General features: G+C 34.4%; 1 protein-coding gene across 1 annotated transcript in view; it reads right to left on the bottom strand.

Moving 5' to 3' along the window:
* TTN (titin) overlaps window positions 1–18,994 on the bottom strand; it is a 244,973-nt gene that overhangs the window by 126,835 nt on the left and 99,144 nt on the right. The window contains exons 126-154 of the mRNA XM_030019102.1: window positions 18,712–18,795; window positions 18,396–18,458; window positions 17,999–18,076; window positions 17,690–17,767; window positions 16,664–16,747; window positions 16,198–16,278; window positions 13,997–14,080; window positions 13,462–13,797; window positions 11,430–11,507; window positions 11,150–11,224; window positions 10,854–10,937; window positions 10,564–10,650; window positions 9,646–9,753; window positions 9,341–9,424; window positions 8,332–8,436; window positions 8,053–8,136; window positions 7,620–7,697; window positions 7,318–7,401; window positions 7,000–7,083; window positions 6,455–6,772; window positions 5,731–5,811; window positions 4,678–4,761; window positions 4,124–4,204; window positions 3,378–3,461; window positions 2,781–2,864; window positions 2,496–2,576; window positions 1,301–1,381; window positions 639–719; window positions 178–258 (exon numbers count right to left, since the gene is read on the bottom strand). Coding sequence (XP_029874962.1) covers window positions 178–258; window positions 639–719; window positions 1,301–1,381; window positions 2,496–2,576; window positions 2,781–2,864; window positions 3,378–3,461; window positions 4,124–4,204; window positions 4,678–4,761; window positions 5,731–5,811; window positions 6,455–6,772; window positions 7,000–7,083; window positions 7,318–7,401; window positions 7,620–7,697; window positions 8,053–8,136; window positions 8,332–8,436; window positions 9,341–9,424; window positions 9,646–9,753; window positions 10,564–10,650; window positions 10,854–10,937; window positions 11,150–11,224; window positions 11,430–11,507; window positions 13,462–13,797; window positions 13,997–14,080; window positions 16,198–16,278; window positions 16,664–16,747; window positions 17,690–17,767; window positions 17,999–18,076; window positions 18,396–18,458; window positions 18,712–18,795 — 2,895 coding nt within the window. The remainder of the gene's footprint in view (window positions 1–177; window positions 259–638; window positions 720–1,300; window positions 1,382–2,495; window positions 2,577–2,780; window positions 2,865–3,377; window positions 3,462–4,123; window positions 4,205–4,677; window positions 4,762–5,730; window positions 5,812–6,454; window positions 6,773–6,999; window positions 7,084–7,317; window positions 7,402–7,619; window positions 7,698–8,052; window positions 8,137–8,331; window positions 8,437–9,340; window positions 9,425–9,645; window positions 9,754–10,563; window positions 10,651–10,853; window positions 10,938–11,149; window positions 11,225–11,429; window positions 11,508–13,461; window positions 13,798–13,996; window positions 14,081–16,197; window positions 16,279–16,663; window positions 16,748–17,689; window positions 17,768–17,998; window positions 18,077–18,395; window positions 18,459–18,711; window positions 18,796–18,994) is intronic.

The following is an 18,994-nucleotide window of genomic DNA, read 5'->3' as shown; positions in this document are numbered from 1 at the left end:
TTTGTTATTTTTAGTCCGTTTGCCTAGTTTCTGATATAATTTTTGTGCCATCACAATGGATTACTCTTGGGTAGAAGAAACAAACTCAACTAATTTTTAATTACTTGACAACAACAAAACAAGGGGCAGAAGATACTTGGAAGAAAAAGGAGAAGGAAAGGATACGTTGACCTATACCTTTGGCAGGTGGTGCTTCTGGCTTTTTAGGCAGAGGGACAGGTTTCTCTTCAGGAACAATTTTCTTGGACAATTCAGGCACTTGAAAGATATTTACTGATTTTAATTTTAATTTTATGACTTAAAGACAAGTTGAGAAACAGGAAAAGAGACATATACAACATAAATGCCACAAATCTGACACAAGTCGACCATGACTTATTAAATCAGAAACAATGTAAGAAACAGGAAAGATGTTATCAGCAAAAGACTTCAGTTCTATTAGGCTATCAAAGTACCTTAAAGAATAGAAGGACAAGTCATTAAAAAATCCCATTTGTAATGTAAGTAAGGTAGTAAAAGAATGAACACAAATATTAATTACATTGAACAAGAACTAAACCGTGAGCATGAATAATTTAATTTTCCTGGAGTTCATGACTTTGCAAATTGCAGGAAGAGATGATGAAGAAGATATATACCTCTAGGTGCTGGAGCCTCCTCTTTTCTATAAACAGTAGAAATTTCTTCTTCTATGTGCATCTCCTCATAAACTTCATGTACTTGAAAGATATTAGTTTAAATACTTAAATTAACTTAGAATATCTTCAGAAAACAAGACAATGTGAAAGATAAAGAACAAATAGAATCAAATATTCAAGCTCATCTTAAGATACACAGGTCTATTTTATATTGACTCTCAAAATTAGGATTCTTTCAAATGAGGGAAGAAAAAAATCTCATATTCTACCCTGATCTGACCTCTGCAGCTTGCCAGAAGAAAGATGTGTGATATGTCTTAAACTGAGCTACTTCAACTGAGTGCAAAGAGATAGGCTCTGTCTATCTAAGCTCTATCACTTTTTCTTTTTTTTTTTTTCATTTCCCCCACCCTGGACTGATCTCGAGTAGCAGGGTCCCTTGCAATTGTCTCTTTTTCACATAAAGCTAATTTTCCCCCTAAGAACAACTACAGGTGATATAATTTTTAATTTTTTTCAATTAATTTTATACTGTTGCAGCTAACCAAAGCTGCTAACTAAACTCTAGTTTATGGTAGACAGAATGTGCTCAAAATAGTTGAAGATTTATATATGAAAAAAATATTTTTTATCCTTCAAACCCCACTCAAAATTTCTTGTACCTTTAAGGTGTGAAGCTTCTTCTTTAGGTAGAGCAGGAGGTATTTTTTCTTTGCGGACAGCTTTCTTTGGTACTTCAGGAACTTAAAAATATGGGTTTATTTTAGAAATTTGCACTGGGAAATAAATAGTACAGTTTCGTAAAACAATAAAAATTTCTACTAGAACAATATGAAAATACATGGTATTAACCTGTGAATACAACTCAACAACTTCACTTTCTGGAGTTCACTGTTTTTCTAACTCCTAGCACTTACAGGTCTGAATTTGCTCTTCTCTGAAAAGATAGTAGTTAGGCTCTTTTTTCCTTATCAAACAATCTTAAGGAATTCTGGCAATTTAAAGGGTTTTATTTTTTTAAAATTTCAAAATTACCAATAAAAGCAAGACAAAACTCCAGTGGTTAACTAAATAACTAAATTAACTAAATATTATGTTTCATACATCTATAGAGCTTTTCAGCTCTGGAATTTTATTACAAAACTATTTTTCTATGAAGAAATTTTTGTGGCTTTGTATTTTGTCCTCATTTAAAGTCTTACTTTAATCTTGAATTTATTAAAGTCCCTGACATGACTGCAAAGAGTGCTTCTGTAAACAAGCTTCTGCCGCAACCTTTTAGTTTTTTTTTTTTTAATATATTGTCAGAGAAAGTATTTTGGGAAATAGAACATGAGACAAGAAGTCAAAAAAATATAAGGCTAATCGCTGGCCCTGCTATGAATTTCCTGTCTATTAAATTTCTTTGTAATTGTCTAATTTTGTCTTTTTAAACTTTAAATTCTTGATGCAGAATGTATCAATCTGTTTGAGCAGCTGCTAACACAAAACAAAAATAAGAACGTATAGAAAAAGTTCCTTGAATTTGTTTTCCTGAAAGATGAATGATTCTGTCTTAATAACTGTTCATTAGTTTAACATATGAAGAAAGATGCTGAAATATTTTTTCAATTCTTTGTAAATGATTACAAAATGATTATGTTTTTAATCTCTGATCTCCCTGTATGCATGCTCTCTTTCTAAGATAAAAACAGACAAACAGACAAAATTTACTCTTGCAACAAGAGATCAAATGGAAGAAAACAGTGTGTATAGCACCTGGTCATGTTGTTCAAGAAAAAACAAGCATGTTGGGTTTCTCACTTGGTACTTCACTTTTGAAAGAGGCTAGAGAAAATCCATTTGGAGGTCATGTACCTTTAGCTGGAGGAGCTTCTTCTGTAGGTACAGCAACAGGTATTTTCTTCAGTGGGACAGTTTTCTTTGTTACTGCAGGTACTTCAAAGATATTACATTTTTAAAAGAACATTACCATATACAAAATGTAGGTAACAAAGAAGCAATGACAGACACATAGCATCTAAGGAAACGTTAGAATGAACACATTAAATAACAGATTAGCACATGGATGGAATGATGAAGATGAGTAACTAATTTGTAGGGAATGTGTTGATTTATAGATTGCTTGAATAATTGGTGTACCTTTAGCTGCTGGAGCTTCTGGTTCACTAGGAATAATAACAGGGACTTTTTCTTCTGTTGGAACTTCTCCGTAAACTTCAGGCTCTTTAAAGATATTAGTTTATTTTACATATTTTAATATTATTTACAAGACAAGATTAGAAAGACAACTTATAATGCAAAAAATGCAGACATGTATATGGACAAAGAGCTGTTTAAACATAAATTATTTAAATATCTTATTCACGTCCTCATTTGGCATTAACTATCTATATCCCAGCTCAAAAATTAATTGTTACTCAGGATGGCTCTTAAACCAGTGTCTACTTAAGTTCATTTCTTTGGTCAAATGTGGCTAAAGTGCTTCCTTGGACCAGAAACTTAGTTTCTCTCTTATTTATGTTTCTTTCTCCCATTATTAGAGAAGAAAAGAACACTTCAAAAATGCTAAATTATAACCAAATTTGGGGGGAGAGAGGGTCTCAAAGACATGGATGGGAGTTGCTTTTAAATAATTAAAAAATAATTGAAAATATCTCGTATTTTACAGAACAATCTAGAGCATGAATGGATATACTCTCTGCAATTTACTGCTTGGTAGAGGTGTCATTGATGTACCTTCATACAAAGGAGGTTCCTCTTCTCTAGGAATAACGGTGGGTACTTTATCTTCAAGGACAGCTCTCTTATGAAACTCAGGAACTTCAAAGATATTAGCTTTCTTTTAGTAACCTCAAAATAATTTTCAACTTTTAAAATTCAATATAAATAAATAAACCCAGAAAACTAAGTTCTTTTAAGGTCCCAAATACTATGCCTTTTTGAGAATGAAATATAGAGTTCTAGACATGTCTTGCTGGAACAATTCATTATGTGAAGAAATTTATAGTTTCTGCTCTCAAAGAGCATAAGCCATTTCTTTTCCCACTGTATCATCATGTTTTTCCTTCTGATATGTGTAACAGCTTTAATGGTTTTATCTTACTAGCTCTTGCCTTATTACTTCTCCACCAGTGTCATGACCAATGTATTGGTTTCAACCCCCCTGTTTAAACTAAATTCACAACTATATTACAAATATAAAAGCACTGAAGGTTTACATACTGGTAGCATAAGTAGCGATACCTCCTCAGCATGTTTTCATTCATAAATCAATGTATTTACTCTTTAGCACATATATAGCACATATCTGAAATGTTTACCTCAGAGTTTTCAATTTATCACTGGGTGCTGAATCTGCACTTAGAGACTAGAGACTCTTGCCAGGGTGTAAAGAACACAAGGATCATTTTAGAAGATGCTATTTGGGAAAAACAACACAAATATTTCCTTTCCATAAAATGTTATATCAAAGGTTCCTTTACCTTTCATTGGTGGAACTCCTATTTCAGGTGTATGTGTAGGTTTCTTTTCTTCAGGGACAGTTCTTTTGAGAATGGCTGGCCCTTTAAGATATAATTTACTTTTAGGGCTTTCAAAGTTATTTGGAAGAGGTTAGAAAGAAGAAGAGCAAACATAACAAGGAAGATTCATGAAACAACAAAGGATTAAATACTTCCTGAAAGAACATCTATGTTAATTTTGAAGATTAGACAGAAGAATAACATTAAAAAAATATTCTTGAAAGATGGTCATACATTTGGATGGTGGAATCTCCTTCTTTTTCAGAAGAAATAAAAATATTCTTTCCTTCTGAATTGCTTTGATGTGTAGCGTAATGACAGAACACACATTTTTTTAAAGTGACTCTCACATATTTTCAATGAATTACTTGAAACCAACAGGCAAAAAAGACTCAATCACAAACATTTGAAAAAAAAAACCCACTGTGGGGACATAAAACATCTCAACAAATAGTGAAGACAAAAGACTGAAATAAGAGTTAATGATTCATGAGGACAATGCAGAGGAAGTATACCTTTAGCTGGTGGAGTCATTTCCTTTTTAGGAGCAGCAGGTAGCAATTTTTCTTTTGGAACAGGTTTCTTTGGCACCGCTGGCACTTTAAAGACATTGGTAGTTTTTTAAGAACTTTTGCAGTATGAATATTATGTAAGAATAAAAGTTAAACAAAAGACAAACAATGCAAAGAGGCAGAAAATCTAGAAAACTACAAAATGCAGTGTCCTCAGTTGCTATTGAGTGGTGACCTTGCACGCCACCCATCCAGACTATTTTGCTTGAATTCACATAGCTCGAGTCTTCAGTATTCACTGAATGAAAAACACTGCTCTTGTTGGGTGAATTTTTGACTAGTACAAGCCTTAGCAATTAGGTTTCATGAACTATCAGCTCTAATTAATACCAGCTGGGAATATGGTAAGGTTTTAATTTTCTATCAACTAACTCCCAGTCTTTATGCAAAAAAAGACCCCTTTCCCACTGATTTCATTCTGATAATTTGTATGAGAAACAGCTATAAAAGATAGCACAAAATTAATTTCTGGCAAATTAAGTGCTCTGAACAGAAAATTACAGAGCTCCAGACTGGTACAGAAACTCTACTAGCATCCACTGACAACTGCTATTCATGACACTTATCTTTTGTAGAGCCCAATACAGAGGACACCTATTAAGATTGTATGCACTCCAGCACATGATTAGGTAGAAGAAGGTCCTAGGTTTTTAGGATTCTGTAGGAAACTAGTTTCACTGATATGGTGCTATAGCTCAACAGACTTTTATTAATTTATTCATCTGCTTGTTTTCAATGATTAGCTATAAAATGTCACTTATAATTAAATCTTGAAGGTCCTGCCTGCACTTCCTTTGTCCTCAGAAAATAATTAGTCTCAGTTTTGATTTGTTAAAGAAATATTTTTTTAGTAACTTAATCCCTGTCTTTGACTGTACTGTGAAAGAAAGTTAAGGGTCTAGCAGTCAGATCAGAATAGGTAAATTAATGGATTTGGGGATTCAGAGACTTCAGGCAGAAGGCTGTGTTTTTAAATTTATCTAATAGCAAATGTACCTTTAGCTGGAGGAGCTTCTTTTTTAGGAACAGGAACAGGTAGTTTTTCTTCCGGCAGGGGTCTTTTAGGCACCTCAGGCACTTTAAAAAATATTTCATTATGGATTTTAAGTTATTTATGGGGAATTACCACAGATACAAAGACAGCAAGCAGAGAAATCACTCATTTGTAGAGTAACCATCTCATCAATTATGCAGAGACAAGTGAGCAACCACTTGTCTCAGAGTTCTTGAGCAATGAAAGCTAAGGAATATCAGTGTACATCTTTCTGGTACATTTTAGATGCACTTTCTGTTTAGCATGAGGGATCCTATGATCATAAATTTAAATTATGACAAGGAAGGTTCTACATGAGTTTTAACATCTCTGTAACTCACAGGAGTTGAACTGGGCAAAAGAAACTAATATTGACACATAAAAATATTTGATACATGTTGAAGCTGAACTGCATCAGAAAATTAGCATTTACTTTGCTTGTGTCATATCTACACTAGCTCACTCTTCGGCAGTCAGATGGGGTGTCCTCCCATTCCACTCTGAAGGGAAGAATTCCTTAGGAAGGAGTAGGAGAGAAATAATCTTTGAATGGATTTATCATTACCAGCAACAGACACACATAGGACTACAAATGGGGAAAAATATAAATAAACACCCAAAGGAGGCTTAAGCAGTAGCTGGGAACTCAACAAACTATAAGAATGAAGAAAACATGACTTGATGTACCTATAGCTGGTTGGATTTCGTAAACCTCCTCATATTTTTCATAGATCTCTTCCTTCTCCTTTAACTCATACTTTTCATAGACATCTTCTTGCTCCTCAGCCTCCTCTTCGTATTCCTGTTCCTGAATCTCCTTATATTTTTCAGGTTCTTCGGGTTCCTCATATGCCTCAATTTCTTCAGTTTCCTGAACCTTCTCAAACTCTTCAATACTTTCATATGTCTCGTACTTCTCATACTCTTCATATGCATACTCATACTTCTCCACTACAGGAGCAGGGACTTTTTCTTTCCGGGCAAGTTTCTTGGATACTTCAGGCACTTTAGAAACAGTATTATTGTTATTACCTTACAATGATTTAATTTCTTTTTTTTACAGTTAGTCAAGACGATCCACATAAACCAGAAAAGGTACATGATAACCACAAGCATAGGTTACGTTAAAATATAAGAACATGCTCCTGAAACAGTATATATATTACAAAGGATTTTAGGAATGAGGAGGAAAAACAAATATTTGGGAGGAATAAGAAGAAATACATCTGTACCTTTAGTTCGTGTTGGTTCTTTGGGTTTGGGCACAACAGTTGTCACTTTCTCTTCTGCAACAGCTCTTTTACGCACCTCAGGGACTTTAAAGATATGGATTTCTTTTAGGAATTTTTTTAAAAAAAAACACCTTAAAGCAGTAGAAGTAAAAAAGTACACAGAACAGAGCTTTATGGTTCTACAATGCGAACATTGATAATGAAGAGTTTTAACATCAATTCAAGCAGAAATCTCATACAACAAAGACAAAAGTTAGAAAGAAGAAGGTCAAGAGTATTTTTAGCACAAATATTAATTATAATCAGGAGTACATATACCTTTTGCAGCTGGAACCTCCACTTTTTCAGGGGGGGCAACAGGTACCTTCTCTTCAGGAGCAACCTTTTTAGGCACCTTGGGTACTTTAAAGATAGGACCTAACTTCAGTGTTATTTTGCACAGTTTTTAAATAGACACAAACCCAGAAGCTTACAAACGGCAGAACAGAAACTTACAGACAAACAAATAGCATAGTGACAAATATAATATGAGACAGACATACTAAAATGTTCCTTGCTAAACTCAACTTGTATGAAGAATGTTATCTATTAATGATAATAGCATTTACAAACTGCAATACCTTTGGCTGGTGGAGCTGGCACCTTTTTAGGAAGAGGTTCTTCCTCTTCAGGAACAGGTTTCTTAGGCATCTCGGGCACTTTAAAGACATTATTTTACTTTAAGAATGTCATCCACCAGTAGTATGAGAAAGACAACAGAAAACATACAAACAGACACAATGAAATAATAACTGATCTGCAGAATATATTTTAAATATTTTAAAGATGAAACAGAAATAAGAGCAAACCACACTTTGTATCCATAGGCAGAGTTCTTGAACAAGTTATATCATTTCAGAACTTATTTTTCACTAGGAATTTGACAGGCACTCTAAGACATCAATACAGAAAGACAGCAGGGACACAAAACTAACATAAGTAACAAACAAAATAAAATAGAGACATTGAATGAGAATAACAACACATTGTTTTCCTAGGTATTAATATATGTACCTTTTGCTGGAGGAAGCTCCAGTTTCTCAGGAGTGCGTACAGGTATTTTTTCTTTTGGGACAGGTTTCTTAGGAATCTCTGGCTCTTTAAAGATATTATTTTGCAAACACATTTTAAAATTACTTTCAGAGCATTAAAAACATGAAAAAACATGAAACAAGATCACAAGCTCCCCAAAAAGATCATTAAGATTTACATACAACTTAGAACAAGAAATAAAGATGAATTTTAATGAACCAAAAAGATCTCATGAGTAACTTGCAAGAAAAGATTGTGTACCTTTTGCTGGCATAGTTTCCTCTGGAATAGTTTCCTCTCTTTCTTCTTCAGGAACAAAAATGGGAACCTTTTCTTCAGGCACAACTTTCTTTGCCACCTCAGGCACTTCAAAGATTATTTTAAGAAATTTACTTTCAGAACATCACAAAGAGAAATTCATAACATAAAACACAAGGACACCAACTTTAAAGTAACTATAGCAATAAAGATAAGGGAAACTCTATTAGTTATTTTTCACTCCCTGAAAGCAGCAAGGTGCAATTGGGTTATAAGGATTATATAACGATTAGCTCTTTTACCCAATTCTTAATTACACAGCATCATTTCCAATGGAAAATATTAGCAAGATATGCCACAAATGAGAGGTTGTAGAAGATTATTAGCATCTAATTTTTTACATAAAAATCTTCCAGTGTCTGCTTTTCAATTTTTTTCTAAAAAACTCAGCTGCTGAGGTAGAATTTGCTCAGCACCAAAGGGTGGCCTCTGCAGTAGTCTGTCTCCACTTCGAATACTATATTTAGGGTATATCTTCTGGTTATTTGTATGGTCAGTTGTGATTTGATGCTATTTTTATATAAGTTTAGTTTAAAGTCTTGAGATTTTAGCATACTTTCAAGGTACAAGTCAGAATGATCTCCCTGAATTGAAGAATTTCCAGGTAAAGGCCCATAAAATATTATTCCAGGTATTTTGTTTAAACAAATTTTAAATTAATGTAAACATTAGTTCTGAATAATGATATTACAATGAATTATTTAATTCACAGCAATCACTTAAAATGGAAAACAAGCAGATCATTCAAGGCCTCATTCTCAGCCCACTGAAGTCAATAACAAAATAGACAATCAAGCCCTGCCTGAGACCTAGCACTACAGGGGAGCAGCAGGGTGCTATAACCAAGGATCTGACTTTACATGAGTATAAATTTATTTTTAAAATGAGGTTCCACTGAGATATGAAAATGTAAGGGAGAAGAATTATCTGCATACACCACAATGTGATATACCTTTAGCTGGTGGAATTTTCTTTACTTTAGGAACTGCAACAGGTACTTTTTCTTCTGGGACAGCTCTCTTGGGCACCTCTGGCACTTTAAAGATATTGTTTTGATAAGAAATGTTCAATTACTTTTAGAGCATCAAAGCTACTGAAACCACAGAACAAAGTCACAAAGACCAATAATAATAATAAAACTGCCCTCAGAAGGATAATGAAGGTTTACATCCAGCTTAAAACAATAGAGATGAAGATCTTTAAATGAACTGAACAAAGCTCTCTCTCTCTGATAATTTTCAAGAAGGAATGGTGTACCTTTTGGTGGTATCTCTGGAACAGCTTCCTCTTCCTCTTCCTCTTCTTCTTCTTCTTCAGGAGCAAAAATAGGTACCTCTTCACGGCGAGGTATTGGTATTTCTGGCACTTCAAAGACAGTATTTAATTGTAGAAAACTTAGACACAACATCAGAAACTGAGAGACATCTTACACAAAAGCTAAGGAGTATGAATCAGCAAGTACGTTTGTCACAAACTACTATGAAACTTCAGTTAAATTCTAATAACAAATGTACAGAAACAGTAAGAAGCATCAACCACATGTTCAGTTATAAGAAGAGATAGCTTTGGTTGGTGGAGGTTCTGGCTTTTTATGTACAGGGACAAGTACTTTTCTGGAACTTTCTTGGGCACTTCAGGTACTTTAAAGCCATTTTTGTTTAAGAAATTAATTTTCAATGTAACATAAAACATAATAAAATGCTAACTGTATAACTGATATTAAGATAACTACACAAATACGGTAAAATTTGTGTATGAAACATAACATTGATTTTATCCACAGATTTATGCACAGATGTAAACTTACAAACATACAGACTACAGCATTACAAACTGGCGTAGTAAGGCGAAGGGGGAAGTCTGGCTGTTTAGGTACATTGTTTATCATTTGGAGCATCTGTTTTTGAAACAGCAAGTAATTTTAAATAATTTAGATATATAAGATTGAAAAGAGAAAGACAATACAAGACAAACATAGAAATTTTCAAAGTGTAGAATAAGCATAGCACCTGTGACTAACAGACACAGCCACAACACAGTGTCCTGATCAAACATAGGTCAGTGAGTGGTTCTGTATCAAACACACTAGGATAAGGAATGGGATTGTTACTTGCAGTCTTCTAAAGCTGAAGAAACAAAACTAGAATTATGCAGTTGAACCAGAAACTGGTGTACCTTTGGCTGGTGGAGGTTCTTCCACTTTTTTACGCACCGGGACAAGTACCTTCTCTTCTGGCACAGGTTTCTTTGGTACTTCAGGCACTTTAAAAATATTATTGTAGTTTAAGAATTTTATTTTTGAACCATAAGGTAAAGAACAATTATAGAATCAATAAAGTGGAATGACAAGAACTGTCAAGAATAGAAAACTCTCTTCACTCTACATTACATTAAAGAGGAAAGGTGAACAAACAATGATTTTTAAAATATTTTTTTTTAACACATTCAGCCAAGGGCTGATATACCTTTGACAGGTGGAACTTCCTTCTTTTTTGGTACAGGAACAGGAACCTTCTCTTCTGGCACAGGTTTCTTCGGCACGTCTGGAACTTAGTAAGATATTATTGTAAATTAAGCTTGGCATAAGACTGTAAAACACCATGACGCACAAGCCAGTGACACTAAACAATTGAACACAAACACAAAGAACCACAATTCTTAAGAGCAACAGTCTTTAACTATTCTAGTGTTTAACACAAGCAAGAAGATAAATGAAGTCTAGAAAACCTTTCTGATCACAGCTAATTACAAGTTAATGTACCTTTAGCTGGGGGAGCTTCCTTCTTTGGCACTTGGACTTTCTTTTCAGGTACAGGTTTCTTTGGCACCTCAGGCACTTCAAAAACATTATTTTGGTTAGAAAATAATCCACAAACTATTCAAAACAGAAATGAAACTAAAAAGACAGTGGCACAAACATTTCATATGAAGACACCCCTCCAAAAAGAACAGAAAAAAATAATGGTCAAGTAAGGCATCTGAAAAATACTGTGAATTACATATTCAGAGGATGTCTGCTAACATAAAGACACAATATATACCTTTTGCTGGAGGAGCTTCTTTTTTCTTCAGAATAGGTGCTTTTTCCTCTGGAATAGGCTTCTTGGGAACTTCAGGCACTTGAAAGATACCATTAATATTTTAGGTATTTACTTCTAAAACAACAGGAACTTCACAAGCATCACAAATACATACTCAAAGCACACAGATATGATTTAACATAGTTTGATCATAAAGACAAAATAAAATAGCAAACAGGTTATACTAACTGCTATAATGTCCACTCTCGCTGCTCAGCCATTGAGGCCATCAATAAAAATGTTTTTAATTTCAGGGGCTTATTTGCTGATCAAGAGATTGAGTTAAGACAGAGTTTGACTTTTTAGAACCAGCTATTAAAGAAGATTAAGAAGCGTCATGGTGGGGAAAATTGCAAAAATACTATTTTATTTTCTCCTCCAATTTTTGGATGTTTATTACAAACATTGTAAGAAACAACTATTTAATTGCTGTATTAGATATTTAGTGGGTTTACTACTTCTCCTTATTTTCCCCTAACATTTCTCAGGCATGTAATACGTCGCACCTGATCATGTTGGATAAGCCAATTTTGTATATGTAGTGAATATATATTGCTGATTACATTTTCTTCCTGAGACATTTCCAAGTGCTTTCTACATGTAGAAAGCAAACACATCAATTTTATCAGTTGGTTTACTTCAAACACAGAACTATGGACACATTATAAGTACCCAGCAGTTTATACCACAATTTGTTAGGTAACAGCAATGTTTACAAGTGGTTTACTTCAATGAAAAAAGAAAATCCTGACTGCTGAAATCAACAGATTTTCCCTTTAACTACAGTGAGGCAAAGGTTTCAACTAAAATGTATCTTAATGTTTTTTGTACTCCAAAACCCAGAAATACGCATACAAGTTTTATGATGACAGGAGAGTAATCCCACTGGCTCTGAGCATACTGAAGAAAGTTTGGAGCACATACGAATTACACTTAACTACTACAATAGAGTAAAAGGAAATTTTAGCTAATCCTAATCTTCCTGTTCAGGATTAACCTGGCTTTTGCAGTCTACAGCCTGGCCTTTTCCTTACTAGGAAAAATGTGCTAATCAATATGTCAAAATTCTACTGCAAACAATATTAAATATTGTTTTGGCATTCATTCATTAATTAGTCAAAAGAAATTCTGAACTTCTTTTTGGGGAAGAGACACTAAGGAATGATTTGAATCAGGACTGGAAAATATACATTTTTAAGAACGCTTAAATGATTACATAATTTTGGAAAATCAGATATTGTTAGTCTATATCTTGATATTACCATGTAGAAAGGGTTTATTACCAAGATCTTGGTGTGACCTAGCTGTCCTCTCTAAGTAGTGAATACTGTGTTCATCCTGTACTAACAATGTTGAAAATTTACACAAGTACCATAAAAATTATTCCTAAGGAAAACACCTAAAACTAAGAATATTTAAATATGGCAATTTAATAGAAATTTTGTATCTTTGCTTTCTATGAACATATATTATTCCCTTCAAGAAATAAACAAACAAAAACTCTGGGGTTTTCAAAGGTTTCTGAGAGGACGTCAATGCGACTTGTGTTCCTAAATTGCTTCTTTTCAAGTATCCTACCTATTTTCTAGATAAACATATTTTTTGTCTGTGATTACAGAATTCTCATAAATATTTCTAAGTATTTCAAGCACAATCTGATGGCAAAATTGCACCCCAGATGAGGATGAAGTAAAGCTCAGTTAAATATTCTTAGTGGGTTATACAGACTTCATATGAAAGAGGAATGAACATGTATGAATGGAACATTTAAATTTATAGAGATAGTAGTAAAGAGTAGACATACAGTCATTGCATGTTTTCTACACTATATACTAATCATTAAACATCTTGAAAAAAAGGCACACTGTAAAGCACACTGGAACATATTAAAGCAAAACTTTGGTACATTAACAGAATGAAAAGACACTTTGGTATATTAACAGAATGAAAAAATATTACTTTTTCTCACACAAATCCTAAAATTTAAGTATACCTCTAACTGGTGGGGGAGCCTCCTCTTCATACTGGGGAATTTCTGACTCTTCCTCCTCATATTCCTGAACGACTTCTTCATCATAAGCAGCTTCTTCTTCATAACGGGTGACTTCTTCCTCTTCATATTGAGGAACTTCTTCATACTGAGGAACTTCCTCCTCGTAGTGACTAACTTCTTCATAATGGTGGACTTCCTCCTTGTAATGGATTACCTCCTTCTCATATCTGGTGGCTTCTTCCTCTTCATATTTTGGGACCTCTTCTTCCTCTTTATAGCGAGGAACTTCAACATAACCTTTTTCTTTTCGGACAACTGTCTTGCGTACTTCAGGCACTTAAAAAGATATCAATTAAAAGAAGCTTAAAATTTAGCGCATAGATCTTACTAATAATAAGGATTACAAGGCATTGTCAAATAAGAATTAAACAAAAGGAAGAACATTCCACAGAAAACAAATCAGTATTCACTGTACATGGAAAATACAAGACACAAAAAACATTTATACCGTATTTCAATACTCGATCCAGTATACCTTTGACTGGTGGTCTTGCCATTTTTTTAGGAGGATAAATTGGTACTCTTTCTTCAATGATAGCCCTTTCTGGTACATCAGGCACTTAAAAGATACAGTACATTTACAATTAAGAATTTTTGAAAGTGTTATTTAAAAACAAATATATTCTTGGCAAGAAACACACACACAAAAAATCTTACAAATACATGGCTGATACGTAAAAGACAGTTGTGCTTATTGACACTGGACATGTAATTATGGAAGCCATGAGACTGCTATTCAATTAAGTAACAACAAGCATTTCAAGATCCCAATGTAAGCAACTGATATGATTCCTACTTCATCCACTGCTGCCATCAGTGAAGTTAAGCTTGCTAATGCGCAGAACTCAAAAGCCAAATTCAACCAATTACAAAATCATTAAATTCCACTGTCCTCTGTGGCAGCCTCTCTCCACAGCAGTGACACTTTGCACTACCTCAGTAATAGATTGAGTCCTCAATCACTGGTAACAAAAGATTTGTATAGGAAACTCTAGATGAAGATGAGGGAGCACATGGAGAAAACCTTTGTGAGTGACTAACAATGGATAAGAGCTCTGGCCTAATTAAAAGCAAAAGAATTAATTGCTCAGTGAGGAAGGTATTTTTCCTCTTCTCTTGATTGCTTTATAATGTGGCTTCTTTGTTCAGGCTTGGCAAGGAACCATTCCCTAGAAAAGCAGGATCCAAAAGATTAAGGTGTGAATATGTTCAGGTTTTAAGATTTATTCAGGAAAGAATGCACACTATGTTTAAGCAGCCTATTCTCTTTTCCAGAACAGCAATGCATAGGTCTTGTCTTCTGAGGCAGGTGTCTTTTTGGGAAATTTTTAACCAATATAACTGGAAACTGCATTAGCATTTTTACATCTGGGAGACTACTAGACTTGCCAAGTTAGAGAGTAACTTTGGCATTTTCTTAACAGATTGGATATCTTTTTTGATCTTTTAAGAGATGGAATCCATTCTGTCAGTGACAGATTTGAGAATTTCTACATGCTTTTGTCATGACAAGCTACAGTGAGCGCAGATGAGTGGCTGCCACAAGTCTTGATGGCTGCTAAGTGGGTGTTATTTTTGTGGTAATGTGAAGAATGATCAGCTCTTTAAATATTTGCTGGCAGAGCCCTGCTTGATATTTAACTGTAAGTGCCAGGTACATCTGCATTTGAAATCTTAAACTAAAACTGGAACTGGTAACTTTGGTTGATTTGATAACAAAAACTGCATTGTGCATGACTGCCCTTGCCAGGAAGCTCAGGTTCCTTTGGATTCTTTTGTCCTAGCTACAGCACCTCTATTTGAGAGAGAACTGTTGGAGAGTTCTCCCATGGGAGAACTGTTGCATTTAATGTCCTTCTGCTTTGACCGTTTTTTTTCCAGACCAGCCAGCATATTACCCCTGCCTTACAGAAAGCTGGTTAAAGATCCTCTTCCATCCTTCTCTTAGTACTCATGATCTGTCTGTCCCCCCATCATTCTCCAACAGAGAGACAAAATAGATTATTTAACTTCACACTGATGTGATTGTATTAATCTTTCATGATATGAATATGATAATGTTATCAACAGCAGCAGATCTGAAAGTAGTAAGTATGAGGCATCTTGTGGGTCATTTTTCACAAATCAATAGATTGCCTCCAAAAGTAATAAAGCATTGAGTTTTCTTTAAAAGCTGTGGACTTTGTTCAAAGCCCTTGAGCTGGCAGGTCCAATATATGGGATTGTGCTAAGTCTGTCAGCCAGGTAGACGACAACAGGGGTAAAGTTTTTATCTTTGACCTTCAGATTTAGGTGAGGAGTTGCTGTCACAGAACAGGAAAGGACAGGGTTTATTTTCAGAAGAGGAAAGCACATTAATATAAATGAAGGAAAAGGCTGCCCTGTTTCCCCTCAAAGGTCAGATAGGTAGCAAGATTTGCAAAGGAAGACCTGGAGAAATGGTTATGCTTCCACTATGACAACAGCAGTAAGCCAGGAGGAAAGATTTAAGCCTTTTGTGAGAAAGGAATACTGTCCTGTGGTATTCTACAAGCTTCACTTTCAGGATAAACTGGCCATCTGCACAGGACATGAAATTGTGTTTTGTTGTCTTTTGTTGTTTGTTTGTTTGTTTGTTTTTTAAAGTAGATTACAACATGTAAATTTAGACATAAAATCTTTTTAGTCCTTTCATACCTGTGTATGAAATGTCCTTTTCTGTGTGAAGAGAAATGGATACTTCCTCTGACATAGCCCAGTGTTGTTCTTCTGTTGGTTCTTCAAAGACAGAGTCTAACGTTAATATTTTTCTCTGGTGCAATATCATGTACAATAATAACTATACCATTTGAGGTTTCTTAGAAAACTAGTTATTATTTTCTGACACATCCCATACCCAGAGTAACTGGGAAAAATACATCTCATAGTGTTTCTCAAAGACTCTTGTTACGGTTCCCTTGGGACTATAGTGGAACATAGTGGTGGACTTGGTAGTGTTAAGTCAACAGTTGGACTTGATGATCTTAAGGGTCTTTTCCAACATAAATGATTCTATGACTTTAACATTAGAACTTCAAGAAAGGTGCCAGACCAGCAGGCTTGAAGCTTTGGTGGTATTGTATGAGGACAGCCTGTTCATAGATTAATCCATGTGCAGGAGTACCTTGTGGTGGTGGAGACACTTTTCTTTTTGGAACAGCAATGGATACTCTTTCTTCTCTTCCAATTTTCTTCAGTGCTTCTGGCACTTTAAAGATAGTAATTGTAAGAATACTAAATTCTAAAAGAAATCATATACTTTTTGAAGTTCATATGAAAGAATTATGGACAAACGATTATGGGGAAATAGTGCACATTTACATAGCAAAGATGCCTATAATAAACACAACAATCACACCAGACATACAAACATAAAGACATTTAAATTAACAGAGAAAATGACCAGCCACATAGTAGCTAGATGTGCATTATTTTGAAGACTACTTGTTTGGGGGGTTCCAGGAATAAATTCCCCAGATAAATTAGACACTTTGAAACACCATGCAATTTTAGTAACAGCAGAAATATAGTTAAATATTAAAATAATATCTACCAAAAGAATACATATAATATTAGAATAACAGATATATAGAGACCAAAATACATCAAAATCAAATGCCATATTGACACATCATGAAGTAAGATGGAATGATTGAGATGAAAGTAAGATGTAAAATATTTGCCTCTAGGCTCTTCAGAAATGTAATTAAACCACAGAATACCACACATACATAACAAAATCACTTTTCAAACACAAGAAAATCACAGAAACAGAAGACATATTTGTAAGTTTGAAACCCTTCACTGAATACTGACAATGTTATAAAACATTGATAGTTCATTTCTAAATGTATTCATTTTTATTTCACTTCTTCACTGAGTAAACGTTTTCACTCAGCTTTCCAAAGCTCTAAGGCAGCCAGAGTGATCAATGAAGTTAAATAGTAGCTAGAAAATGCAAGGAATGCAGGTGTGTGACTGTTCTCTGTCACCTTCTGCATTCTTTTGCAGGTGAGAAGACAAATGTCCTTTTCATTTATAATCAAGTCAAGAGAGACTGGGATTTGATTAACCAGGCAGATGGTGAGTATGATGCACATGCACATCTGATATTTAGAAGCCTTCTCTACTTTCAAAAGAACCTGTATACCTTTAGCTGGTGGAGCTGCCACTTTCCTTGAAACTGGAACAGGTACTTTGTCTTCTGGCACAGGCTTCTTGGGCACTGCTTGCATTTTAAAAAAAAAAAGGTTGTTTTAAAAGATTTTGAATTAATCACAGTTTATTAACGTAATCAGATGACAAAACACAAATGCAGAAACTTGACATTTTTTCATGTCAAACAAAAAAAAGACAGCAAACACTGAACACTACAGCTTGTGTTACACAATTAGACATTATAAATATAAAACAGTATTCTGAAACAAGACCTCTTGTGTAGCTCTTAAAAATTGTGTACCTCTTTTTGGTGGAGCCTCCTCTTTTTTAGCAATGGCAACTTTTTCTTCTGTGATAATTTTCCTGTGCACTTCAGTCACTTAAAAATAGTAAGTGTAAGAATACTTAATTGCAATATTTGAAATGCAGCTATATGTAAGTTTTTTCTACTTAATCTGATTTTTTTTAAAAGACAATGCTACATAAACTTCAACAGCAACAAAAATGAGACACTGCAGAAGAGTGTACTTCACAGCCATAGCACAAAGATGAGTAAACAGTCAAAAGAAAGGGGAGATCCAAACAGAGGTTACAGATACTAACAAACAAAAATTTATTTAAGTAAAATGCCTAAGCACAAATACTGCAAGGCCAAACAAAAAGAATCTCCATGGTAGTAATATTCTCAGTTTGTTTACCTTTGGTTGATGGAGGTTCTTCGACTTCTATCTCAAAAGTGGGCACCCGCTCTTCTGGAGGTTCTTAAAAAAGATTGTGCAACTTTAGAAAATTTGATTGATTTCACCAACAGGCATAAGATAAAAGATGAAATAACATAAATCTCATCAAGAAAACACAGGTCACAGGCCACATTGTAGACAAATGGACATAAATACATGTTTAATGTTGAAGAAGTTTGATATGTGAGATATATTTTTTATCAACATGCATATATATTAAAGGTGGAATACAGCAAAAACCCCATTTTTTGCAAGGAACAAACCACTGATATACCTTTTGCTGGTGGAGCTTCCATTTTTTTAGGCACAGGGACAGGTACTTTCTCTTTAGGAACTGCTTTCTTACGAACTTCAGGAACTTTAGAAAAATGAGTAAAAGATGAGAAGGAAGATGAGAAAGAATATTAAGGTCTGATATTTGTAATTGTCTACTATATCACAATGTGTTTTACTCAGTTAACACAAACAGTACTACTTTTCATCATACAGGATGGAATTTGACACAACCATTCGTCACTGGAAGCAGACATTACCCACGTCAACACATACAAACAAGA

Source organism: Aquila chrysaetos, chromosome 6 (genome assembly GCF_900496995.4).
Source record: "Aquila chrysaetos chrysaetos chromosome 6, bAquChr1.4, whole genome shotgun sequence".
Lineage (NCBI taxonomy): Eukaryota > Metazoa > Chordata > Aves > Accipitriformes > Accipitridae > Aquila > Aquila chrysaetos.
Note: the sequence above shows the minus strand (reverse complement) of the source record. Positions and strands in the feature narration are given on the sequence as shown.